Source organism: Ambystoma mexicanum, chromosome 5q (assembly GCF_040938575.1).
Source record: "Ambystoma mexicanum isolate Mex_15411 chromosome 5q, UKY_AmexF1_1, whole genome shotgun sequence".
Taxonomy (NCBI): Eukaryota; Metazoa; Chordata; class Amphibia; order Caudata; family Ambystomatidae; genus Ambystoma; species Ambystoma mexicanum.
The window spans coordinates 730,138,301-730,166,260 of record NC_090933.1 but is presented as its reverse complement, the minus strand read 5'-3'; the positions used below and the strand labels follow the sequence as shown (position 1 = coordinate 730,166,260).

Here is a 27,960-nt window from a genome sequence, read left to right as displayed (position 1 = left end):
GTAGGGGCAATCTGTCTCAAGGACACACTATTCCCCCACCCACCCTGGAAAAGCAGCCTGTGCCAAGAGGCCACGAAAAGGAGAACTCTGTACTGCACAAAAGCCACTAAGCATAACACATCTTGTACAAAGCCTACCAATTATTCTGCAGGTTCCTTAACAGCTTTTCTGGTGTAAAAAGAAATCGTTTTTTAGCTATGCTTCTTTTCTGTGCAGAGCATGGACAGATCTGATGGTGTTAAATTCACACATTATAAAAAGGTCTAAATAATAGGTAAACAGAAAGCACATTACATTTTGAGAGCTATTGGGAATGGGAGCACAGAGAACTTAAGGTCTGGAAACAGACCGGATTACAGATCAGTTTTCTCGCACCCAGTTGATCTGATCCATCCAACTAATAGAATATATTGATTTGCCACAAACTCTTCTGAAGACGATAGCTCCCTACACCTTTATAGCAAGCCCTATCCAGTTAGACCCAATGTTGTTAGATTTGGAGTATTTGCCCGCCAATATTACTTCTATGCCTTCTAAAAGCAAGGGAAGACCATAGCAGGATGACGTTGCCTCCACCATCCCCCAAAAAAGTTATGGTAATTGTCCCCTTACCCAGAGTTTTGGGGAAAAATATTTAGAACAATGCAGGGGCTGAGGTCCACACTGGCGCACAAGAGTGCATTATGCTTACAAAGCACTCGCTGGTGAAAGGAGGCAGAAAACCCTCAATAGAGGGGTTGGTCTTCCGAAAGACAATGGTAACCAAGTGGACCCCCTTATGGTGCTGTGTGGGCGTCTAGACACTTCTGCCGAACTTCAAAATGGCCGACCAGGTTCTTAAACCCTCGGCTACCACTCTCCCAGTCATTAGTAGTCAACAAACTCAATCAAAAAGGGACTATAAAAGAGCCCCGGTTTCCACTGTAAGGGGCGCTCACAGGGTTTCCGACAGGTCTCTCGAGAGAGCGATTGGAGGAAAGGAGCCCTTGGGAGGAGGCTTAAGGAGGGAATAGGAGCGGAAGCTGAAATTTTGCAAAGGGCTACATCTCACACTAGCTGAAACCAAATCCAGTGAAAGAGAGACTAGGGACCTTGCAGAGGGCTATAATCACAAACGCGAAGGCACAGCCACAGATAAGAACTTAACCAAGGAGAGCAACCCCGTTGCTGGTGGGTGACAATATCAAAGCCTGGCAAAAAACAAGTACGGGGAAGAAATACCTGCTTGCAGGAATGTATGAAAGTTATTACGAGGCTCGATGGGGGACCTGCGGCTGAAGGATGAGAATATTGAAACTGATATGCACACCAAGGTAATGGCGAGAAGTGCTCACTAACAGGAGAATCCAAAAAGCGAGCCCAGCACTATATACAAAGACTGAGCCAAGAAGCGTGCGAAGCACTAGATCTCCCACTAACTGTATGCTGGGCTAGTAACCCCGGGGAAGAGCAATATTCCCATATGCAAGTCCTCAGGACCCTTGAATTAACCCATCCATGCACCTATATGAAGTTATTGTTTATAGTTAAAACTTCTAGAATTTGTAGTAACCCTACCCACCCCAACACTTAATAAAGAGATCAAAACTTCACTTATGGCTATTTTGTTGATCACTGTTAGGCAAGATTGTATGCAGTATCCTTTGGGTACACTACAGTAACCATGACCTCCTGGCAGTAAGGACCCAACCTTTGGTACAAGTCTGAACTACACAGGTTGGCAGTGTGGTCGAGCAGCCAGGCTTATGTGAAGAGGGGTCAATATGAGCAGTAATGTTGTGACACAGAGTTTCACAATACAATTATCCAAATAAACACTTACACTCAAGGTTTTTTCTATAAAACAATGTTTAATTTATTTCACAGTGAGTTATATAAGCCTTCTTCAGAAAGGGAGCAAACCATTAACACTTAAATATACTTCAAAACTCACTCTTAGTTTCTCTAAATCAGAGGACACCAATTTGGGATGGCACACAGACACTTCCTACACCCTTAGGTGACTTAGCTATTTATTTGTCTCTGGTACATTTAGAACAATACTGAGTTGGGTGAAATAGATAGAATAGAGGAAGTAAACAAAGGTTAACAAATAACTCATAAACAGGTAAGTACTTAACACCTTCCAAAGCACAACGTCAGAGGTAAAGAGGAGTCTCTCATGGAGTCAGGACAGCCAACATTAATTGCACAATGTCAAGGGGAGCTGAAGATCATCTTCGCAGGTAGGTAAAAGGTCTTGCACAATGTTTGCAGAAATGTCTGTAGAAAATAGAACACTTGGCTGGTAGGCTTGTGAAGGGCAAAGCTTTAGCAACTATGCAAGGTAACCAAGACAACAAGAGGTAAGTTCTCTGAGACTTTACAGTACCTCTGGTTAGATGAAATGGTTCCAGCGGGCTTCTGGTCCTGTGCAGAACCTGTTGTTCCTCAGCCTCAATCATGGGGACAGACGGAGGACGTCTGGGGACTTCAGCAGCAGCAATGGGCAAACTTCAATTCAGCACTCCTTCAGTGTTTCAGCTCCTCGCATCTGACAGCAAATATCAACACTACGGTTCTCGGATACCACTTCAGACTTTCCTTGCTTCTGGATTCCTGCACTCTGTTGAGGTGGCTCAGGCTTGGTCAGTCCTGCATCAGGGAAATCCAGGGGATCTTCCTAGCACTAGAGTCCGACTTAAAAGCAGCACACACAATCTGGTGTTCCTCTCCCTGGCTCTTCGGTTCCAGCAGCAACTGCAGTGGAAATGCAACCAGCTTCGAGAGGATGTCCAGACGGGCTTACTTTGGAGTGGATTGGAAAACCAACTCAAAAGGGAGAAGTCGTCCTTGCAGGACTTCTCTAGCTGAGGCGAATTCGGAGCTTCAGACAGAAGCAGGGCTTCACATGGCAAACCAATGGTCCAGGAGTTGCAGCAGGCGTCTGTTCCAAGTTCTTCTTCGGATTCCTTCATCCTGTGGTCGACTCTGCCGTCCAAGCCAAAAAGCCTCGCCTTTTATGTAGGTTTCTCCCAAGCATTCCAGCCTAGCAATCAATTACACAGCAGGGTGGCTGTCCTTGGAGGATAGCCAGCCAGGCAATCACCTTTGGGTGCATTCCTGTAACCAAGGGGATTAAGCACAGGGAGTTTCGGAGACCTCCCTCACTTCCTGCCCCTGCCAGACATACTGGAGCCAGAGGCAGGCTTCACTCGTGAATCCCGCCAAAGATAAAATGATTAAAGAGACCAAACCTGGTTTGGCGCGCAGAGTAAATCTCAAGAAGGACCATTCCAACAGAAAATGGACAAAAAAGAAGACCGGGGCCATTGTACGAAATGGGCACCCATGGGTGTCTTACTGTGGCTGCAAACACACAATGGTAGTAAAAAGTAAACCACTGCCGCCAGCCATTAATTGTAGAAAGGGTAACATAAAAATTGTTACATGAGAAACTAGACAAAGGGGATACTAGGTAACCCCTCCAGCATCCTATGGTAAGATAGTGTGTGCTGGGTCTAGAAAGTTACAAAATGTAAGTAAAGTCAATTTCACTTCACTGCTCTTGGAAACAGTAGTTTCACCAAGAGAAGGTATTTAAACTTTGGGGAAATCTAGAGACTGCCCTGTGCCACTGCACTGAAGGTGCTGTGTGACACAATATAAAGATGATGCCTATGGAGTTTGTCAGACTCCAAAGTCATAAAGAACACAGAAATTAAATCACACTAAAATTACATGAGAGATAAAAAATCCTAAGTCCAGCAAAAGAGCTGGGGGTCTCTAAGGTAGAAGGGAATTAACATATTTATGAGAATTCCCCCTAACACTCGTCCCCCCAACCCCAGACTAAGGGACAGGAGGATTTCATCCACTCCTGGATGAATCTCCCTACTCCAGTCGGTCATACTTTCTGGAGAGACCGTCAGCATTTTGGTGAGTACATCCTGACCTATGTTCTATGGTAAAATCAAACCCCTGAAGGATGATTGACCATCTTAACAATTTAGGATTCTCCCCCTTCATCTGCATTATCCATCTCAAGGGTTGGTGGTCTGTTTTAATTATAAAAGTAGATCCATACAAGTATGGTCTAAACTTTTTCAAAGACCACACAATGGCAAAACATTCACATTCTATGGTTGCCCACCTTGTTTCTCGGTCCATCAGTTTACTACTGATGAAGCAGATAGGGCGTTCCCTGCCTTTCTCATCCAGCTGACTCAGAACTGCACCTATACCTGTATTGGAAGCATCCGTTTGTACAATAAAGGATTGGTTGTAGTCAGGAGCTCTCAAGACTGGACCTTGACAAAGGGGTTTCTTAAATCCTTCAGATGCCTTAGTGCACTCCTCATTCCACCTGACCTTCCTGGGGAATTTGGGTGAGGCGATCACATTCAAGGGAGAAGCTATAGTCCCATAGTTCTCAATGAATTTCCTATAGTAACCAGTGAGACCTAGAAAGGCTCTCAATTGGGTTTGAGTAGTGGGGGTGGCCTAGTCTTGTACAGCTTGTACTTTGCAAGGTAATGGCCTCATTACAACGCCTCCTACCTCATGTCCAAGATAGGCCCCTTTACTCTGACCAATTTGATATTTGCTTGCCTTTATGGTCCGTTGGGCCTGCAATACATATCCTAGATGGTCAATATGCTCTTTCCAAGTAGGGCTGAACAATGCAATGTCATCCAGGTATGCCATGCAGGTGTCCTCCATCCCATTCAGAAAATGATTTGCCATCCTTTGGAAGGTAGCAGGTGCATTATTTAGTCCAAAAGGCATTTCCTTAAACTGGTAGAGGCCTCCTGGGGTGGAAGATGCAGTTTTCTCCTTGGCATGGTCTGTCAGAGCTATTTGCCAATAGCCTGAGGTTAGGTCAAACGTACTGAGTTTATCCACCAGTTTATCTGTCCTAGGTAAAGGATGGGCATCAGTCGTGGTGATTGCATTAAGAGCTCTATAGTCCACACAGAATCTCAACTCCTTGGATCCTGCCTTTGGCACTAGTACAACAGGACTAGCCCATGGACTTGTACATGGCTCTGTTACCCCAAGATCAAGCATCTTCTTTCTTGACCTCTTCCTTTATGTGGTTTCTTACATGGTCTGACATTCTGTAACCCCTACTGTAGACAGTCACCAGTGAGAATATCATGCTGGCCCCAAGGGGTCAAGCCTGGTGTCAATGAAAACAGGGAGGCAAACTGATTTAACAGAATCTTCTTCTTCTTCTTCTTCTTCTTCCATAGAGAAGCTCAAAGGGGCTGAAGCCAACCCCTTCTTGAGGGACTTCTCTATAAGCAAAGAGAAGGCATGGCAGTAGAAGGTCCCACTTTCTCCTAACGGGTTCTTCTAAAGCACCCATTATGCTCTTCATAGTTCTATTAAACCTCTCCACCAACCCATTGGTTTGGGGATGGTAGGCTGCTGAAAACTTCTAGGTCACTCCACAGTTTTTCCACATGGCTTGCATGTAGTGGGACATAAAATTGGTCCCCCTGTCTGATATAACCTCCTTAGGAAAACCTACCCTGGTAAAAATACCAAGTAGGGCCTTAGCCACTGCCTGAGCAGTAACAGTTCTCATAGGTATTGCTTCGGGATACCTGGTAGCATGGCTTACCACAGCCAATATAAATCGGTTGCCTGAAGAGGTGAGAGGGTCTAGGGGACCAACAATGTCAATCCCTACGCTCTCAAAGGAACTACCACCCCTGACAAGTGTGACAGCTTCTACAGAATTTATCTACATCACACCTCATTTTAGGCCAATAGAAATAAAGAGAAAGGCTTTCCGTGGTCTTCATAAAGCTTAAGTGACCAGCTAAAGAAATATCATGGGCTAACTGCAGAAACTGGGGTCTCACCTCCTGGGGTACCTCAAGTCTTCTGTAGTCCCCTGGGGTAGTCTCTATAGGCTCACTGTAAAGGTGGCCATCATCCCAGTACAGCCCGCGATTCCCTGGCTCTTGCCTTTCCAGCTGGGAAGCTGCCTGTTGGTGAAGTCCATCAAGAGTAGGACACTCACTTTCACCTCTGCTGACGTCTGCCTGCCCTACAGTGACCACCTTCTGCAAGCAAAGTCTGCAGCTCAGGATGGTCTTTAAGATCCAGATCTCCAACAGGGGGACGGTCTTCTTCCAGTTCTGTTTCACCAGTAACTGTCTCACCATCCTCTGGTTGGGCCTCCAACTCGGCCTCAGCTGGTGGAGGAGTCACAGGTGTGACCTTGGACTGTCCTCTCGGGGATGTCCTTGTTTTGTGCACAGGGGTGATCATTTTCTTTCTTCCTGAGACCTTGGGTTTCCCCTTTGTCCCTTTCTTCTTGGAATTAGAAGTATGTCCTTGCTGTGGACTGGGTGTTATAGGTACCTCAAACAACCCATTGAGAGTCATCCAAAGTGAGCTATCTGGCCATCCTAGTCTGCTACTGCTTCCTTTTACTGGGAGGCCTGGTGTGCTGGATACAACTCAAAGAGCTTTTAAGTCATTCCCCAACACGACTCTCCCAGGCACCTCATTCTGAACACTGACAGGTTTTCTTACAGTCATATTGTTGCACTGGATGAGAGCTGGTGGTTATTGGAACCATCTTGACAGGGCCTCCAGCAAGCTTAGTGGAACCTTTGGGTGCCTTAGCAACATCCCCAGGTTTGAAAAAGGTTTCATCCACTACAGTAATGCTGGCCCCAGTGTCTCTAATGGCAGGGGTCTCCTGTCGATAACAAGTACACTGTACTTGTAATATTCTTTGGTGTTATCTGGAATATAGAGTAATCCACATCTACATTCTGCTGTCCCAGGGACACTAAAGAAACACTGGCTGAAACTCCAATGGGGTCTTCAGCCAATAGATTAAAGTCTCCACTTCCCATATGTACTTCTCCCTCAGGTACTAAGACTAAGGAGGCAGTGAGGACCCCTGAAGGTTTACCCTTGCATCTGGGATCCCCTTCCCCATGGTCAGTAGACCCACAAGCATAGCATTTACCAAATGTTTTCTAGAATGGGGGTGTCTGCTGACCTCCCTCTGGTTTGGCACCAGAGGTCTCACTAGACTGACCTGGTTTCCCATATGGTTTACCCTTCTGTTTGTGGCCCTCTTTTGGGTGGTTGGATTTAGAATTATCTTTGTCATCTTTCTTGTGCTGTTTCCCCTCATCCTTTTTTGTGAGTGGCCCCTGAATCCTTGTGAGAAGCCCTGCTGGCAACCCACAAGTCAGCAGCCTTTGCTAGCTTCTTGGGATCGATCTCTTTTGAGTCAGCCAAATGCTGTCTCAGCTCAGGAGAGCAGGCATCAAAAATAGATTCCAACAAAAACAGATTTCTTATTCCTCCAAAAAGGTAGTTACTCTGTAACCCTTACCCCATCTATCCAAGTTTTTCAAACATTCACACACCCAGGTAGCCCAAGGGGTTCCCCAAGTCTTTTTGAGGGTCATAACCCTCTTAAGGTACAGGGAAGGAGTTTCCCCAAATCTAGCTATCAAAGCTAGCATCACATTCTCATACTCCAATCTTTCAAGTTCCTCCACCTCCATTACAGCATCGGTTGCAAGGGAAGCCCAGACAAAAGGCAAGGAATCAGCCGATTCCCCGTGAGACCCTGAATCCCATGATTGTATTCAAAAGTAATCAACCAATCCAAAATATCATGTTTTGCATCATACATACTCACTTCTTCTTTGGGCAGGTGAGGCCTCTTTGGACTGGAAGACCTGGGGGACTCTGGGATAGAAACATTTTCAAGAGACAATTTTTTCATATCAAGAGCATGTTGCATTTCTAGTTCCCAGAGTTTGATGTCCTAATGTTTGGCTTCAGCTCGAGCCCGTTTTCTTTTGAACTCCAATTCAAGTCTCATTCTTTCAAGAGACACATATTCTGGACTCAGTGATGGACCGTGTCGGGGTCCCAGCGGACACAGGTTGAGGCAAAAGGGCAGGCTGAGGCATAGAGGGGTTCCTATCCTTGGACTCCTCTTCCTCTTCTGACTCTTCTAAAACATTAGAGTGAGACTCTGAATTATCATGCTCAATATCAATTTCCACATTTTCTGGAGTAGTAGGAGTTACAGGCCTACTATCCAACCTTTGGTGATCTAACAACCTTCCAGCAGCAACTGCAGTGGAAATGCAACCAGATTCAAGAGGATGCCCAGACGGGCTTACTTTGGAGTTGATTGGTCCCACCAACTCAAAAGGGAAAAGTCGTCCTTGCAGGGCTTCTCTAGTCGAGGCGAATTCGGAGCTTCAGCACAGCAGCAGGGCTTCACCGGGCAAACCAACGGTCCAGGAGTTGCAGCAGGCGTCTCTTCCAAGTACTTCTTCAGATTCCTTCGTCCAGTGGTCAACTGCCTTCCAAGCCAAAAAGCCTCGCCTTTTATGCAGGTTTCTCCTATTCATTCAGCCTAGCTGTCAATCACACAGCAGGGTGGCTGTCCTTGCCGGACAGCCAGTCGGACAATCACCTTTGGGTGCATTCCTGTAACCAAGGGAATTAAGCACAGGGAGTTGGGCACCTCCCTCACTTCCTGCCCCTGCCAGACATACTGGAGCCAGAGGCAGGCTTCACTCGTGAATTCTGGCAAAGACACAACGAACAAAGAAACCAAACCTGGTTTGGCGCTTAGAGTAAATCTCAAGAAGGACTTTTCCAACAGAAAATGGTGAAAAAAGAAGACCGGGGCCATTTTGACGAAATGGGCACCCATGGGTGCCTTACTGTGGCTGCGAACGCAGCCCGCAGTAAAAACACACAATGGTAGTAAATGATAAACTACTGCCACTAGCCATTAATTGTAGAAAGGGTCACATAAAATATGTCAGATGAGAAACTAGACAGAGGGGATACTAGGTAACCCCTCCAGCACCTTGTGTTAACAGTGTGTGCTGGGTCTAGAAAGTTAGAAAGTTACAAAACGTAAGTAAAGTCAATTTCACTTCACTGCTCTTGGAAACAGTAGTTTCACCAAGAGAAAGTATTTAAACTTTGGGGAAATCTAAGAGACTTCCCTTTGCCACTGCACTGAAGGTGCTGTGTGACACAATGTAAAGATGATGCCAATGGAGTTCGTCAGACTCCAAAGTCAGAAAGAACACAGAAATTAAAATCAAACTAAAATTACATGAGAGATCAAAAATCCTAAAGTCCAGCAAAAGAGCGCGGGGTCTCTAAGGTAGAAGGGAATTAACATATGTATGGGAAGTCTCCCCAACAATCAATTATCACAGTTACCACAGATTATATTTTTCAGCCATATTTAGAAAGTCCCAAACCGTCCGTTTAGGTTTATCCCTTGTTCAATCATATTAAAATGGTGTGCATGTGAAGTGAAAGAAATACCAAGTCATAATGTTTCACAAAATAAACATCTTAGTTAAACTTGTCAGAAAAAAGCCAGGAGAGGAGTCACATTTTACACCTTTCTTGGTTACTTCTTAGCCACCCCTTGAAGTCCCGTCGTCCAACCACTGGTTCTTGAATCCAGTTATCACTTAAAAAATGCTAGCATTTTCTACAATATTTCTACCCATCTGCCATTTAATGATGTCAGGTCTTCCTCTCAGCCTGCACTTCCTTACAAATGAAATGCATGCTTTTTGAATCTCTCTTGAAAAGATTGGTGCAGTCATTGAACCACCTCGGCAGTTGTCTGTGCCTTCCAATCATCTTTACCCTTCCACACACACACATAGGCAACAAATGTAATGTCTCTATTCCTCAAAGATCTTCCTTTGCAATCCTGATTTGTGACATTTGCTTAAAATTGCGTGGGTTCTTGTGGGTTACTGCTTCAACCTAGATGTACGAATAACACTGGTTGATTCCCATAATCTGCCTTTCTATACAAAATCTAAAAGGGACATGATGCACAAACTCATACAAACGTAGGACTACAGAGAACATACATACCAAAAACTGATCTTGCTAAATTTCCAATGTACACCAATCTTCCATCATCGGTACTGTCAGAAAACGAGGATGTTCCGAGGCTCCGTCTTGGCTTTAAACAAGATGCTGCTGCCTGCCAGAAAAGACCAGCCTGCCGATTAAAGAACATTGTCAACACTGTTACTCACCGAGTCAAAGAGAACACAAAAATATCTTGCCGTCTACAAATCGTTTATAGATTCCAAATGTGGCCCCGACTGCTAAGTATATAGGTCCCCAAACAGTTCCACTTTTATCGCCGACTCATGTGAGCTGGTGCTGGCTGCAAAAAAACAGTCCAGAAATTGCATTGAAAATGTTGGTGTACACTTCACACAAAAGGAATGGGAGAGGGAGGAAATACTTTACAGAATTACCAAGGTAGGTGGTCAATTGTAAGCCAAATGCATATAGGGATGGGATGTAAACCTTCACGTGTGTCCACGAGACCACATCTCACTTGCCTTACCCTCAGTGAAGTAAAGTATAACATACTATGAGGAGCCACCTAGATGTGGTTATCTTCTCTTTTGCACGCTAATTGTGGATTATACAATACAGAGAACACTTTTAAATAAGAAGCAAGCTCATGCCCAATACACATACCTCTGCATACTAAAATGGTACCATATTTAATATTTCAATTTACTTTATTTGGGAATATATTGGCACAAGAAGGGTCCATCATTTTTCTACCATCTTGTGAATCTAACGTACAACCCAACAGCTCAAGATGCGAAACACCTATCATGGGTTATCACATATCCAAATGATATATAAAGCTCTACATTTATTCTAAAACGGTTTTGCACAACTGAGTCTTGAGTTATTTTCAGTCCAACACTTTCTACGAAAATTGATTTTCGTTGTTATATTATGTTGCCTTTACTCTGGTTCCTGTGTGGTTTTTCCAGAAACAGTAGCATCACACTTTTGTCTAAACAGCTTATGCAGAAAGTGCGTAGCTCCTCTCAATGGTACTTAACCCTCCTAAACTGACCTTAAATAACTCCCTGGGAAACCCTAAAAAATACCTCACGCCCAACACAGCACATCCCAGCCACCCATCCAGACCTCACTTTCCTCTCCCCAGTTATTTACCTCTACCCAATTTCCTCACCTCCACAAACAGCCACTTTATTAAGCACAACTGCATCTTTTTGCCACATCACCACCACCACCACCACAAATATAATAATCCTTCATCTTGCACCCACACTGCATCCAGTCTCTCACCTTTCTCCCCTCTGCCCCTTCACACACAGCGACGATGCAACACCCCTCTTTAAGAGGGACTTATTATTTCCGTACCTACCTCGCTTCCACAATAACATCTGCTCACTTACCTACAACCCCCAAACCGGGACCTCAACGCAATACCTGCTTAACACTATCCATCCCACATTCTTACTGCTGTGCTGTACCTGCAAACCCTCTCCCATTACAAACCATCATACCTTAATAACATGTGTGCTCATCAAGTCATGTACTCATTCTCTCTCCACCCCACTTGCGGCTAGTAAATGCTCAAAGCATTTGCTCAACCTTCTTCCTCATTTACTCACTCAACTTTCACTCAACTTTCACTCGAGCGTATCTACCAGTTACTCCACCCAATGCCTAGGATATCTTGCACTACTCTTTCTGTCATTCCCCTCCACCCCCCCCACCCCCGGCTCTTCAACTAATAGCACTTCCTTTACTCACCAAACCTCAACCCACAATAGTTTACCCTACCACCTTCCCTAAATCAGACAATGGCACCCTGGTTCCACTGCCCTTTACCACTACCCCTCTTCCCCACACATTCCTCATCCCCATACTTCAAATGAGGGGGAAAATAATAATAAAAGAATTTATCAAAACTACTGACATTTCTCTGTGCAGCCTAACATACGCTCATTCTTTAGCCCGTCTCCACCATCACAGAAGGGAACCCATCAAATGCAAATCAGTCTTAGTCCTGCCATCAATGGGTGAAGTCAGATCCAACTGCTAGACCACGTGCACGTCGATCACATCTTTTGGCCTTCCTTGGTTGTGAATTAATCAGAATCACTGCTGTTCCTCTGGGTAACGTCTCATGCCACTTTTAAAAGCTTTTGCATCCATCACTCTTCAAAGTTGCAAAGCCTTTGCAAGTCTCACAGGTTGCCCGGACAAGGGCGCCAAGCTTCCTGAGCCTACAGTGCCAAACTACCCCTTGCTGAAGATGCTTAGTGAGGTTTAAACAGCTCCATGTACCTTTTGGTCTTGTGTAGGGAAATGTGACCTAGCAGTTTTGTCCAGCCTGTTCCTTTTGGGGGAGGAACAATCCAGATTTGCATATGCCCCCCACCCCCTTCCGTGAAGGCTTTACAAGCTGCATTGAACACAATGGAAGAGTGATCAAAGCAATTTCCAGTTGTGATCATTTCAATGCTTTTTCATCCATCACTCTAGGAGTTGCAGTCTTGCAACCTACGAGTATCTAAACCCTAAGAACTAAACTGCACCCCAACAACCCTACATAAATAACCATCTTTTCCACCCTGACAGTCCCACTATTTGGTTGTGGAAATGTCCATACAAACCAGACACGCACTAAAAACAAGGAGGGGGCAGACCATCCTGAGGTTCCACTTTCATGGTAATGGAGTTAACAGTTACAAGCTAGGTATAACAAGTCACTCACCCATGCACACAACACACAATTTCTTAAATATTGTTATTTACATCATTGAACTGTTATGGCTTTAGTTCAGGTTGACATTATTAATGTTATACATTGAGCATGATTGGTTAGTAGCTTTTGTCACCGGTTTGCTATTGGAAGGACATAGGTTTTCTTTCTCTACAGATGTTTACTACGGAGGATGGCATGCTGTACCAACGCACCTATGGCCAGTATATGCCTTACACTATTTCTATGTATGTACCTGTGCAATATACCGAGATGCGAGAACTGTGCCTTTTACTCTTGACCCATTAATTTATTTTTCAAGGAGGGGGTGGGGGAGGGGCGGTGTGCCATCGGTGCCCTCCGATGCCTTGCAGCCAGCGTGGGTATGCCCAGCTCAGTTGTGTAGTTATATAGCCTACAATGTCTTTTTTTCCAAGTCCAGGCAGTTGGCTGCCATCAAGCCGGTTAAGGTCTAGGCCTATTCCCATGTATGTTCCTTTGCAATATCGAACTGTGACAACTGTGCCATTTCTTCCTGGCCTGTTGATGGAGGAGACAGGGTGCTATCTGTGCCATCAGATGCCTTGCATCACGGTTGTGCATTCAAACAGCTGAGATTTTCTTTTTAACACTTAATGTGCGTCGAAAGACTTCTGTTCAGTTTACTAAATTGTCTGGCCCCAAATCATGTTACCCCCCCACTCTATCTACGCTCACTTTAGTGTTGATGTACACAAATAACATCCAAAATAGCAGTGTAAATAACTTATTTTTGTGCAATTTCTGACATAGCCAGAGACTGACAATCACAGATGGTCTGGTGTACAGATCCCTCACCCGGGAAAATCAAGGGTGAGTGTCAAGGAACCACCCTTACACTATTATTCACTTGTCAAGAAAATTATGCTCAGTTTGCCATGTTTACACAATCAAATACTTGGCTGGGCAATATTTTAAAAATAGTAATTTTTCTAAATGTTTCAAGATGGTTTATAATCATAAGTTCATTAAAAGTAAAAAGGCATCAGATCTACATTGTAATTGTCAGAGACCTAGGAAAAAGAAAGACCACAAAACACAGACCACATTACAAAGAAGGGACGCACGCTGTCAAATATTCTTTAGGGCAGGTTTGACTTTGCAACATCAGCAACAATACTCGTGAAACTGACTAGTGGCCAGAATTTCAATTAAACACCAGTGCAGAGCCCTAGAGGGTTGTAATGGTCTTAGTTACTAGTAAATGTCTGAAACCCAGCCGAGAAAGTAACTGATTTTAAACGCGGGTCAATTTGTTTCGTAGTAATCTAAGCAATCCAAACATGAGTCGATTGGTGAAATGTTTACCTGCATCACAATTTCCATCAGAAGCACCCGCAATCTCTCTTCTAAAAGCTTTAGAAGTGCTTGAAAGTGTTGCCGACAATGAAGATCTTAACCTGGACTACAGGGTGTCTAGAGTAGAGGAAAGGGCTACAACGTTTGAAACAGAAGAGGGTGAAATGCCAAATTAGGGCACACTGCGAGAACCTTAATGTAAAGAATACAGAGTACTGCCCGATAGATACTTTAAAGATGTTGAAACGAACATCATCAACCAATGGTACTGCTTGATGGAAATTATTTTCCCAATTATGAAACTGGAGGGAAAAAAATAAAATGACATGGGATTCACTAGTGATTGAAAGGACCTTACAACATTTTAACATAAGATGTGTCTGATAAACTGCTCCAAAGGTTTGCATTTGAATATATGAAGTATGGACAAGGGTGGCATTCTTGACTGCCAATGACAATATGGGTTGATATCATGCCAGAACAGGTGTGGTTGCCATGGGTAAACAAGGTAGTGATGAGTTACGTTATGGATTGGATTACCCTTCTCAAAATGAAAGTGGGTAGCCAAGCTAATTTATGAAAATGTGAACTTTGAATTTGTCTACGAAAATCCAGTATGTGTCACAGCAAGAGAGCTACTATGGAATTAGCACAGGATGGCATCTGCGTGCTTACAAATTGCCACTTAACGCTGCATACATAGAAAACCTTCCTAACTCTGCCATCGTCGCCAAACTTAGTAGCCGATTAATGCGAACATCTGATGTGCTCTACCTAATATTATGCTTTTGTTAATGGTCACAATTAAAGGCCCATCTGATCAACTAACCATGGAATAAATGTGTTCTGTGTTCACTCGTAGAGTTTATGCATTCACTATACTCAACTTGTGTAGCATTTTCACATATTATTTTGGAATAGATTCATCATGTGCAATAACCAAAATTGAAATGCATATTAATAATGAGCGGCAAGATGTTTCAGATGAAGAGCTAAATGGACCAAATTCTTTTTGAGGTGATCTGTGTTCATGTGCCAGGCTAGTGGTGCAGCCTGGATTTCTTAACAGGGTGGGCTAGAACCATGTAGATGGGGGCCTGAGGAAGGGGAATTCACACACAAGTCAAAATAGATAGATATTGTATTGACGCATTATCTTCAGTACACTCACGTGACCAGACCTGTATTACCCCTGTGTGGGGTAATACTCCATCTTGGAGGAGGTGGCAGAATCCCACTCCACCCTCCCTCTGGGATGCACATCAGGTAACCGGAACACCAACCCAGTCCCTGGCAACGCACCCACTCACATACTGGGGGCTGGGGGGAGGGGAGTTCCGCCAACTCACCACACCCCTCCTATTCAACATCCATGTTAAATACCTGCATAACCACTTGGTAGACTTTGGTGCAGTTCCAGAATTATTTATTTTTCGAGCATTCGTATGGCGCCCATACATGAAACAGTGTTTCCAAGCACCCCAAGGCAAAGGGGGAGGGGGGAACAGGAGGAGGATAAACAACAATATGCGGTCCTACTAGGCCTTGTGACATTCAGATTGTGCAATGCAGCATACAGGAAGTGCAAGGGGGCAGAGACACGCAGATTGTCCTTTATTTGGAGACTACAAGATTAACATCTCACACATTTATAAGATCTTCGGTCACTTTGTGAATTGGATGAGGGTGAATCAATTAGGTCTGAACCAGGGCAAGACCAAGATTGGTAGGGTTATAGCCAGCCAGGCACTACCTATAGTCATAAGTATATAGCCTAATATTACCTTCAGGATTTACTACCCCCTGCTCAACAAAAAAATGAAAACATTAGACAGGATCCTTGACTTGGCACTCTTCATTGATCCACAACGCAATAATAGTACCAGGTCTGCTAATTATTAGTTGATGCTCTTGAGACATCTCTGCCCATTGTTATGTGAAGCTCATGGAGCTTCGTTTGCTTGTGTCATGATTGGAGAACAGTTTGACCATTTTAATTCTCTGTAAGCAAGACTTACTCAATACACACGTATGCGCTTGCGGACTAGAGAACATGGCTGTCAGAATAGTTATGCAGACTCCTACAAGAAAACTCTCCTGTTCTTAAGAAAGCACACCAACTCCCTGTGAGGGAAAGGGCTGCCTTTAAGCCATTTACTCTGACACAAAAGGTTCTTTATGGTCATGCCCATGGATATTTGAACAATCTTTTAATGGAATAGATCCTCTCACCCACAAGAAGCCAGAACTCTAAACATTGTTATTCCAAGTTTTCAATTAATCTGGGTATTGGGCAGGTCCGCAGGCCCTTCAGTCTTCGCTGCTAGCGAGTGAAATAGACCGCCAGAGGAACGTCGTCAAATAGTGGATCTCCATAGCTTTAGAAAGAAATTGCCTTTAACCATTTCATTGTTTCCCCCCTTTCTGGTTTTGGAGGCATGCACTTAAATACCCCCCTTGGATCGGAGGACTCTACAAGTACCATTCAAACTTACCAATGCTCTTCTAGGCTACAAGCAAAAGCTAAACAGCCCCAGTCATTTCGAACCCTGATATCAGGTTCGAGTAATCTGCATTCCCTAAACACACTCCTGAAATCCTCCAAGCCTAATAGAATCAGCCAATACATCTTTGAGCACATCATTGAAAGTCAAATTGCACCAAGTCACAGTGCACCAAGGTTCATCACCCTTGCACGTCTCCTGTCCCATTGACACAATCAGTCATACTGACACTGAGTGTCTTCATTGGACACAATAATGTAATTTAAGTTGTCTTGTATAGTGCCTGCCTGCACTATTGGTGGCATTGCTGCACTTGGCTCTCTTAAAAAGGGGCTGCGGTTCATTAGTGAGATCGTGGAAAATGCATATACAAAACCTGTGGTGCCGTGCAGGTTGGAAGTACTCGGTTCCTGAGTGCTAATCTGCTTTCTATAGTTTGGAGGAGGAAACCTGGAAGTAGATTATCCATAGGGAAGAGCCCAATACCTGATGCTTTGGGTCTGGTTAGCCGCTGATGTGGGAGAGCGTGCCAGGGCTAAAGAGAGCTTAGTTGTGGCTCGGTTAGTGCTGATGTGCTAGTGGCTAGCCTGGGGTGGTCTTCTGTGGGGGGCTTGTGTGCTTAGTGTAATGTGATCTTATGCACTCCCACCCCAAACCATTTAGCAGACAGGTCTGACTTCTCAAGCTCCCAATGTTCTCTCCTTCTCCCATAGATACATTGCAACCCATGAGGAATAAAACAATTTTCTCGAGTTGGCAGATGAAGGAAAGGAAAGGAAAGGTGTGGAAACTCAAGACATTACCTTAACCGGCTAAGGGTTATGGGAGACAAGAATTTAAGGTTCAGTGGAAATGCAGTTTAAACGCGAGGACCACCATCTCTCATTTCCCCCTACTTAGTATACTGATTATACGGCTAACAAATGCATCCAACCTTATGTTCAGGTGCTTATGTTCAGGTGCTATGTTGAGTGCCCTACTGGGACTTGCCAGTCGAGTCAGGGCAAGGGGATTGGTTGGGGGCAGGTGCCAGAATCCTTGCTCATTGTGTCCAGAGGTCTACCCTTCTGTCTCCCACAAGCCCCAAACTCTTCTCACACAGTGCTAAAAGAACCCTCTCCCCTGCTGCCAACAGCTACAACTCACCAGGTTGACAGAACCAGGCCTTGAACATCAGAGTGATGCTGAAAACCTGCATGGGATTCTTCAGAAAAGATTAAAGGTGTACTGTGGATTCCTCAACAAAAGAAAACGTGCAGCATGTTGGCCTAAGCAAATATAACCTTGATTAGAGTCATCAGTTACATGTTGAAGAGCAGTGGGGAGAAGGAGGATCCTTGTGGTACTCCGCAGGTGGATTTCCTTGTAGCAGATTTGAAAGGCGTGATCCATACAGTTTGTTAAGAAGGATTTAATCCATAGTAGGGCTAGGTCATTGATTCCTATTTCTTCCAATCTCCTGATGAGGCGTTTATGGTTGACTGTGTCGAATGCTGCAGAGAGATCCAAGAGTATTAGAGCTGTGTTTTGTCAATGTCTTAGACAGAGGAAATACATTTGGTTCATTGCGGGGAACTGTTTCCAGTTAGCAAGGTGGTATTTATTTATTTGCATATGTAAAGCGCACAACTGCCCTGGGGCATTGAGGCGCTATTATGAAGGCTTACTTGGTTAAATAAGTGCATTTGAGGCATACATACATGTTGCTTCATACAGTTACTGAAGTGCTTGACATGGGTTACAAGGTTAAGTGCGAAAAACTATATGGTGCACCCATCTTGTATGGCTGCCACCTATATAGGTTATGTGCTCAAAATCAGTAAGCGACAGCATGGTGCCAGCCATGTCTTATATATGGAGGCAGCTATAGGCAGTTGCATAGTCAGAAATGGTGCACAAATACAAGGTGTCAGCCACATGATGCGTGGCGGCAGAGACTCATATATGCAAAGTCATAATCAAGGAATAGGTCTGTGGTGCAGGCAGAATGGTACCGAGGAGGTTTGCCACGCATGGATGCATTATAGAAGTCACCATAGAATAGCATGGGGCCGGCCCTTTGTAGAGGGGTGGCAAGTGCATACTATAGATAGGTTAATATCGACAGGCAAAAGCATGAGGCAGGTCTCAGGGTATTACGGGCAGCTACATACCCTTACTAGGGTAGGGCGAGGTGGGGGATGCACCCCGAGGTACACTAGCCACCAGGTGTTGGGGGTTCACTTGCAAACAGGGTGCAGCGGGAGGTGGGGGGGTGCACTTGCATACAGGGTGCAGTGGGGGGTGAGGGTGCCAGTCACCTCACGATCCGGGCATCGAACAGGGAAACAAACAAGGCCTTAGAAGGTGGGCCTTAGGAAGGCGAGCGGGCGTCCACCTGCCGGCGTTAGGATTGGCCCATTTGACTAATTTGACTAGGCTAGGGACCAATCACTCTACAGCAGGAGCTGAGGCAGGTAGGGACAATGGCAATGAAAGAACAATCCACCATCTTGGAAGGTGGTAACATGCACAGGCCTCTTATATGGCTGTGCGCAGCAAAACACATGAAATTACATTTATCCACGCCAAGCACTCACCAGGCAGTGTAGAATGCGCCGGTAACAACATGAAGTGCGCGCAGAGTAAATAAGCGAATTTACTCTGCGCGCACTTCATGTTGTTACCGGCGCATTCTACACTGCCTGGTGAGTGCTTGGCGTGGATAAATGTAAGTCTATCTTCTTTTGCACCTGCACTTTAAATTGTATTTTAGAGTATTGTGTATTGATGTAATTTTATATGTTTCAAAACCTTTTTTACATGGATTTAATATGTTTGTTTTGCAAAGGTTCTACTCGAATTTATTCCTGTAATTGAACTAAATGCAAATAAAAAATAAAAAATAAAAAAATAAATAAGCGAATTTACACGTCATGTGTGCAATCAGCTCCAAGTGGAGTGTGCAAGTCCCATAAATGCGTGGCAGTTCACAAGGTGGAGCGTAGCCTCATGTTGGATTCCAAGTCCAGAGGAGGGAAGGAAACGCAGGTCCAGAGAAGGCAGAGGGTGAAGAGATGGGCTTCCATACACGAAGCAGTTCCCTTTTGGAAACATAGTCGAATTTCCCCTCAAGCAAATTTCTCTTCACCTTGGAAATTCAAGAATTGACATCAGGTACTGGCCATATAGAGCCTTTGTTCTGATTTCTATTGCTCCGATGAGGACTTGCAAAGCTTCTATGGCACTTCCAATATATGTCATGGCCAAGTCAGGGTTGGCTCCAGTCGAAGAGCATTCACTTACTTTTATTAAAAAAAAAAAAAAAAAAAAAAAGGTAGGAGGGCATCAGGCTCTGATCACACAAAACGTGCCTTAATTATTTCTCAAAATCACACTAAGAGGCCAGCTCCCCTGGGGTGCCAACATGGTCATCATTTCTTTAACTGGGTTGTCATTTTCTCGAGTAGCACTTAAACCCTTCCAGTACAAGGTTTATTTTGACACCAAATATCTTACAGTGTCTGGAATGGCGCTTTATAAGGGCCCTCTTCCTAGTCACCAGCAGGCAGAGGTTTCATTATGGCGAGAAAATACTTTTCTATGAAAAATATATATTTTTTGCAAATGTTTCAGTCAATACAATTGATGGTTTATTTGTTCATGAAGTATAGCTTTGTCTCAGTTGAGGTGTGATAAATAGGCACCATCTTACGTGCGACTAAATAATGTGTCCACCTACCTAATCATTCAAAATAAGATTGGCATCAGCTCTCCCTCTTGTGAAAAGTTAATTGTAATGTTGTACACCTCTGTGAAGCTCTCTGTTATGTATCTGTATCGGTGTATACATCTGTGAAGCGCTCAGTTGTTTCTCGAAGCTAGGTCCGCGCGCAAATACCATAATAATAAGATTCAAAGTTTATATTAAAAAGGAGTGCCCTCATTTCCCTTTAATACAACTTAATATTTCCCTGAATTGGGGTGGACATATGGGGAGCTTCCCTATTGTTGGGATTCCTATGTACAGGCCTGACCTGCCTAATCCCTGTAGCTTCCTCTCTAGGCCAGATCAAATGCTGCGATCAGTGTTGGTCAGAGACTCACTACAATTGGAAACTGCAAGCCTGCATGCTGAGCCAACGGGTTACTGAAGATCCATGAGAAGACACCTTTGGTCATTCTGACAGATGGGGCGTGGGGGGCCAACAGCAAGAAGTCTTCAGCAGATCCTTTCAAACCCAGTCACTGTGCTGCATCGTAGTGTGCATGCATTGTCACCTAAAGGGCAGGTAAATTATGCCAGTGAATGATGAAGACTTAGAATAGGATATAAAGGGGGGTAATGAAGGAAATGCAGAGGTCCCGCTTCTTTCGAGGCAAAAGAGCTATAAGATTAATGCCATAAAGTTCATTTTGGACTAAAAGACAGAAAAGAATATACCTCGTAGCGGAAAGCCAATATCACAGCCAACTCGTTGTGCGTACAAGTCTCTGACCTCTGGACATCTTACAACTCCAGTCCCAGTGCGCCCTGCAAGCAGCATAGTTGATCATAACACAGTAAATTAGTCACATGCCTTACATACATGGGAATTACAGGATGAGCGTATTCTACAATCTACACACATATATCCCTAGCACCCCCGGATCACTTGTGGGTTCCACAATACAAGGTATATAATGTGCCCGCTATAGAACTTCAGGTAGATACATGTTCTGTGGAAAATTATCCCAACTGTTTACACCTAATGTCCTAATATCCAATGTTTTGTTGAATATTTTAATGCATTCTTATCTTGTTTTTTTTGTTTTTTTTAATATACCGCAATATGTGGCTGAATCAAACTGGCTGGGAATATTCTGCTGTGCCTTTTGCACAATCATCACCTAACTTGAAGGCAGTTTCCCTGTATTTTGCAAGGCTCATACAAGCAGGGAAGCTACACGTATGAAAACCAATATGCATTTCCCAAACAAGAAATAGGACACTTCTTCTATTCCTATACAAAAAGACCTTAGTATTAATTACACCCAGGTAGCAACTATGACTAGATTATAGTTCTAGCCATTAGAAAATACATCCTTCTAATATAGCCCACAGTCTTTTAAAATGTTCACAGTATTCTTGTAAATCTGTAACTTATCAAAAAGGATGACGAAACATGGCGAAAGCATTTTGGAACTACTGGTCCATCATCAGGGTAAATATGTAAATAATATTAAAACACAGCAGGACTAGTGAACCATCAAGAATAAATACCAGCAAAAAATAAATGATCAATACGACTGACCTTTCTTCATACATAGAATAGATGATCCGAGATAATATGAAAGGTAATTGTCAATTTGTTGATCATTATAGCCAGCCCTCCAGATAAGAGGTGTATCGGCCAATTTTACTCCCTAAAAATAGCCAAATACTCACAAAAAATAAAAACAGGGAGTACCAATACTCTCAACAAAAAATAGCTTCACCCACAAAGCTCCATTGATATGTTTGGACCAGTAGTGCACGTAGTACCATAGGAAGAAACTACTAATATTAGTGACTGATGGGAAGAAGTAGACCTGTATCTTTTTATGTGCATGAATAACTAGGTGCAAAGAAATCATTACAAAAACATTTCCGCTTTCCAGTTTAAACATTTTTACCCGCTTATAAAATACTCCCATTGGAAATTGGACTTTCCATTTTAGTCCCTAAAAATCATTTTACTCCCATCTTAAAAAAATTGGGAGTAAAATACTCCCACTTCCAAATCTGGAGCACTGACGATAACTGATCAAAAATTGTCCGATGACAACATTTTAACCCAAAGTGCCTTTACATCCACAGTTTCGATTGTAGATGCTGTCCCACTGTAAAACACTCATGATGCTGGTGCTCACAGTAGAAGTCATCATTGGTAATGTAAAACTAATGATGATGAATGTGCACCCACGATATATTGAATTCCCCGAAAATGTCGAATTTTTTTACGTATGGTATAATTGTTCGAATTTTGGCAGTACTTAAGCTACATACAGCTGAAAAATGTCCAACAATTATACCATACTAAACCATTATAGCAAACAGGAGGAGCGGGGATGTCCCCCCCTCCCCCCACCGCTCCCTTGTTGTCTATAATGGGAATCAGAGGTTACAGAGGTGTCCCCTGCATTCAATACATTGAAAGCAGGCAGGGACAAAAAAACAATTTAAAAAAAAGACCCTGGGGCGCCGGTTCCCATCCACGTAAGTGAAGGGACTGCCATTGCAGGGAGACAGGGGAGTCGGCGACACACCACTAAGTGTGCCACCAAAAGGTAAGTAGGGTGTGGGGAGCGGGTAAAGGGATGTGGCCCACAGTGTAATCGCAACCATCCCAATCCATGCCAGAATTGTAAAATGTCCTCGAAATGGTTTATGTTTTCTTACTGTACAGAAAGGAAGTAAGACTTCTCTTTAATTTAGTCAAAACCTGCTGTATTGGAGAAAATGGGAGGGGGTGGGGAAAGTGGCCATCCGATGCCCACATAGTCCCCATCTTTCACATGCAATGCAAACAAAGGGTCGGAATAGCACCTTTCAAGCATTAAAAATAAAACAAACATTGACAAGGCCAACTGATGTGCTTTTGTGTAGTCTTGGGATAGGGATTTTTAGGCACTGCTATAAAGACTGGAGGGGAGTATCTGTACTCCTGCTCCCTATATGGCAGAGCAAAAGCACAGAGCACCCCAGCCAAGGTGCTCTATTCAGTAGCTGTGGACGAGCAACCAAGGCTTAAGCTCTCAGGAGGTGATGCAGGCTAGTTCGTAAGTACAGTGTAGTCCCCAAGCACCCACAAAGGAATGGCCACACACTATGTTAGTGAAAACATAGTCTATATATAAATAGGCTCAGGTTATGTACACAGTAACACACTTTGTGCTCACGTTGTTCTAAAAATGGTAAATGTAAACAGTTTCTATGTGGTAACACAATTACTCTTGGATTCCATTAAAATGCATTAACTGTACTAGTTCAAATGTCATACAAATCAGTTAATAATGTGAACCAACAACAGAATTAGGAGAAAAACAAGTGGGTTAAACAACAGGCAGAATACTGGTCCTGTTGCCAAGACAATGTTCTGTCTGAGGACCCCCCCACCTGGGCAACATGCAAATAAAGATATAATGCAAGCCCAGTCAATATATTGTTTGTATGAGGCTTATTTCCCTCTAAAAAGGTTCTACTGCCCCAATGTACATGGTTAAGCACAGTTCGTCGACGGATCCTTCTTGAGCAACCCTTTGGCAGGAGTTGCGATTGTCCAGATCCCACGAGGAAATGGTGAACAAAGGCGTTGAGGCAGCAGCTTCGGTCCTGGCGGTGCTCGTAGACAATCGGTCGTGGACGTCCTGCAAAGATGAGGCGTGCGGTGCACCTCAACAACGATAGTTTGTTGCCGCAAAGAGTTACTGAAGAAGTTTAGCCCAGCAAGGGTGTCGGGTCGTCGGCGTCTTTGTGGTCGTTAGGTGGCGGGAAACCCACTGACAGATTCTCGTCAGCGGCCTTGACTTTCTCCGGTGGGACATAGCGGTCATCGGTGATGAGCGAGGGAATCCTTCATTCAAAGTGTTCTTAGGCAATGGAGCACTGTGGCTCCGGTCGGCGACGGTGATGGTGATTGACTTCAGTGTTCAGGCGCTTCGCTTCGTGATTCAGCGGCGGTCCCAGTCTCCCGTCGGCAGCCTTTCGAGGACTGACTTCCAGGGCGCTTTGGCGAAGGTTAGCTGGCACACAATGGTCCCTCGTAGCTCAGGGAGAGGTCTCCTAGCCAAGTCCTCTCTTGGATCAGTTCCTTGAAGGCACAGCCTCTCTTGGATCAGTTCCTTGAAGGCATAGCAGCTTTCAGATTGGCTAAGGACAGCAGCAGTAATTCTTCTTCTTCCAGTGGGCTTCAAGGTTAAGCATCAAGCATCAAGCATCCACTTCAGCTTCTGAACAATTTCCAACAGTGAGAGGTCTCTCATTAACTCTGCTGGGTCACACTCAGGCAACCAATCACTCAGAAGGGCATTCAGGCAGGCAGGCAGCCAATCAGGCTCACAGTACATTCAGGCCATTCTCCTCCCTGCAGACACTCATAACAAGGCATATCTATTGGGACAAGTACCAAGACATTCAGCACTTCACACTGCATTCATACCAGGTTCGGGCAGGGCTGTCTCATTCATTGTATTACATACCAGAAACCAGACACCCATAACAAGAGGTGCATATTGGTCACACACTCCATTCACCCAGGTCCCACCCCAAGGGTGTACTTACATCATACAGTCACTGGGAAGGCTCCAGCCAGTCTGGCCTGGACTTCCTCACAATACCATATATGGAACTTACACCCAACAGCCAGTCAGGGGGAAGGGACGGAATCAGGGCTTCACAGTGGGAAAAACAATGTAACAGGCAATAGAAAGCCACAGGGGACATCTTGTCTTCTATCAGGAATCAACTGATTCCAATGGCAGGGCCTGGGTATCCTAAAATGGAGGATACTCAGAGAACCCGTCAAATTCAGCATGGAGCTACCACCAGCCCATACTCTGCTCTGTGGGCCACACCCAGGGGCCCAGAAAAATACATTAGGGGTACAGGGTTGTACCCCCACCCATGGTGCCATAAGGGTATCCCAAGTGTCTGTACACCAAACCAAAAAGAGGAAGAGCCGCACCGCGAGGAGTCCCAGATGAACACCTGCGCAGAAACAATAAAGGACAAGGATACGGAGGCCCTGTGCCTCCAAAGCATTTCCAGCATCACAACTGCCATGATGGTAGTACTTGGACATAACATGGCAAGAGGTGGAACATGTTGCGATTACCTAGGCAAATGCCCACCCAATACTTACACACCAAGAAAAACTGTTGGCTTTGTCAATGCTAGTTTTATAAGTACTTCAGTGCAAGCAACAGGTATAAATTAAGTGGTCGAAAGCACACAGCTAAGACATTTTTATTACATCAGTAACACATTTGCAAATGAAAATAAGCCATTAACCCTCTGACAGGCTGCTTAAAGATGAACACTGACATGACAACGTTTGTTGTTACTACTTGATAGAGTTCGCTCAAAGAGATGCCAGGAAGATGTGTTTTGCGAAAGGCAGGTAGTGTGTGGAGATTGCCAAGTAAGTGGTTAAGGTTGGCCATGGGCAGACAAAGAGTTGGTAAATAACCAAAACAAAAAACACACACGCTGTGCATCCCTTCTCACAGGTCATCTCTTCCCCAAGCTGTACTCCAATGATTTTGGCTTATAGCTTTCCGTTACGCACGACCTAACAGACAAAACTAAATAAGTACAAAAAGAGCAAGTCCATAATGAAGTCTGTCTTATTATTTTATTCTTAAAGCAATCAGACGGCAATGACATGCAGAGGGTCCCACTTCAGGTGCAGGTAACTCATCAATTTCTGCTTCTCCATTTCCCTACTGGGACAATTATAAATAATGCTGAAGTCCCAGAATGCAAAGCAAAATCCAGGACTGAATGAGCCAATCCACCCGACATGGACATTTTGAGACCTTTATATATGCACAAAACTCTTGGAAAGTAGGCATTTAAGGCTACACGTGTTTGCATGCTTGCAAAACCTTATTCCTACTTAATCAAAAAGAACACATGCCAGATCCTTCAGTTTATTTATGACAAATTCCCCCATCACACACACCCGTGTGAACACTCCTCAGTTTAGAAGCACTGCACCAGAAAAGGGAACGCCCACATGTATTGCTAAAATGTCTCTGTTACATGGTGTGAGGAATCCTGCTGAATCCCTGCCTGAACTCTCCTCTCAGGTGGCCAGGGGAAGGCAGCTGCTACATGATTCTCACCCTGGGGATGGTATTAGCCGGGTGGATCACCTGGGAGAAGGCCTCCAAGGGAATGGGATGACTTGGTTAGGAGACAGTATTTATCCTCTTCCAAGGGTAAGGTTTCTTTAATACCGGAATACCTAATGGCTTGTTGTCATAGCAAGGCTCCCCTTCACACTGTTACTCAAGTTGTCAATTCTGAAAACCCCTATGGTAAATGTGGGAATGAGTTTCAAAATAAAAGGGTACCCGAGATACTGTACGGTCCTCCAGGTAAGAAAAGGATATGTACAAACAAATGGACCGTTAGATCGAGAATGGCAAGAGACTCGTCACTAAATGTTGCAACAATAAATCTAATGTATTCAAAATTCTAAACAATCTTTAAATGGTACTTGAACAACATTTTTCATAAATCAATCATTACATAAAGCTCCATTCATTTTTCTCCATCGCACACATGCACTCAACCATTAATACACAAATCCTATTCATCTATATTGACATCTGATTTCATGATATATATGACCTTATAAACACAAATTATTTACACATTATTTTTACACCCCTTTCTTTTATAGACGTGTCTATCTGTTAAACAACAGACGATGTTAGTCGACACGCGTTTCAGTTGGTATCTCTGGGCTTCAGTATATAGCCCTCTATTATCCCAACCTTCTTCATTCAGGACAGAAGCCGAGTACAAAAATATGCCTCACTTCTGGGTACATGGAGTGGGAGACATCTAAAAAATAATTGCAAACTATTACCACCATACTAGTTACTTGCCATTCTCATTTTTCTGCAAAAAAAACAACAACAAAAAAAAAAACGAATGTGTACATGTAACTTATTCATATTGGACTGACCTCCAGCTGGTATCTTGGAGGTCATCAAAACTATGGGCCAAATCCTAAATGCTCAGGCGATTTGATCACATCAGGACAGAGCCTATGAGACAAGGCAAGAGAGTCAGAAAGCAAATCCCCATGTACCTTCTTTGAATACTTAGCCTCACACCCCCACTTCATACATAATTAGAGGAAAGAAGGGGTACTCACTGCTATGCAGAGTCTTAACAGCACGATACCCAAGGCTTGCCTCTGGTCCACACCAGAACGGTGTGATAACTTCCTCACATTCGTAGTCCTGTTATAACAAGGAGACAGGTATAGACAACACCGGTGTCACTACTGCCTGTGTGTGTAGGATATTGCCAGTCATGTTACAGCATACCAAACTCTTCTCCCATGCCTATGAGGGAAGGCAGGACGGTCGAAAGCACGTCCCTTTATGCCTTTTTCTTTCCATCCCTAAACACCCCTCTTAATATATAGTTAGGGGAAGAATAGTACTCACTGCTATGCAGAGTCTTGTTGGTCTTGTGTCACTTGGCATTCTTGTTATAAGTATCGTAGTTGAAATATCTATAAGTGATGTGGGATACATTTACCCACTCAGCAGAATTCCCCTCCATCTCCCAGCTGCATTTCAGCAGTTACCAGCAGAATGGCTGCGCTGGCTCCTTGGAGCACCATTGCCTCGCATCAAAACTGTGTTTTGCAGCTACAAAATGATGGCTGCACTGTCTTGCCAAACACCTATTGGACAGAATCGAACAGGGAGCACACTGAGAAAGGCTGTCAGTGTGCCGTCTTACATGGATCAAGGAAGAGAATTGAAAAGCAGCGCTGCTTTGCTGCTTGCTCA

At 44.1% G+C, this 27,960-nt stretch overlaps 1 protein-coding gene across 1 annotated transcript in view; it reads right to left on the bottom strand.

Annotated features, from left to right (window-relative positions):
* TMEM70 (transmembrane protein 70) overlaps positions 1 to 27,960 on the bottom strand; it is an 88,529-nt gene that overhangs the window by 47,512 nt on the left and 13,057 nt on the right. Inside the window, exon 2 of the mRNA XM_069621216.1 lies at positions 9,901 to 10,030. Within this exon, the coding sequence (XP_069477317.1) occupies positions 9,901 to 10,030 (130 nt within the window). The remainder of the gene's footprint in view (positions 1 to 9,900; positions 10,031 to 27,960) is intronic.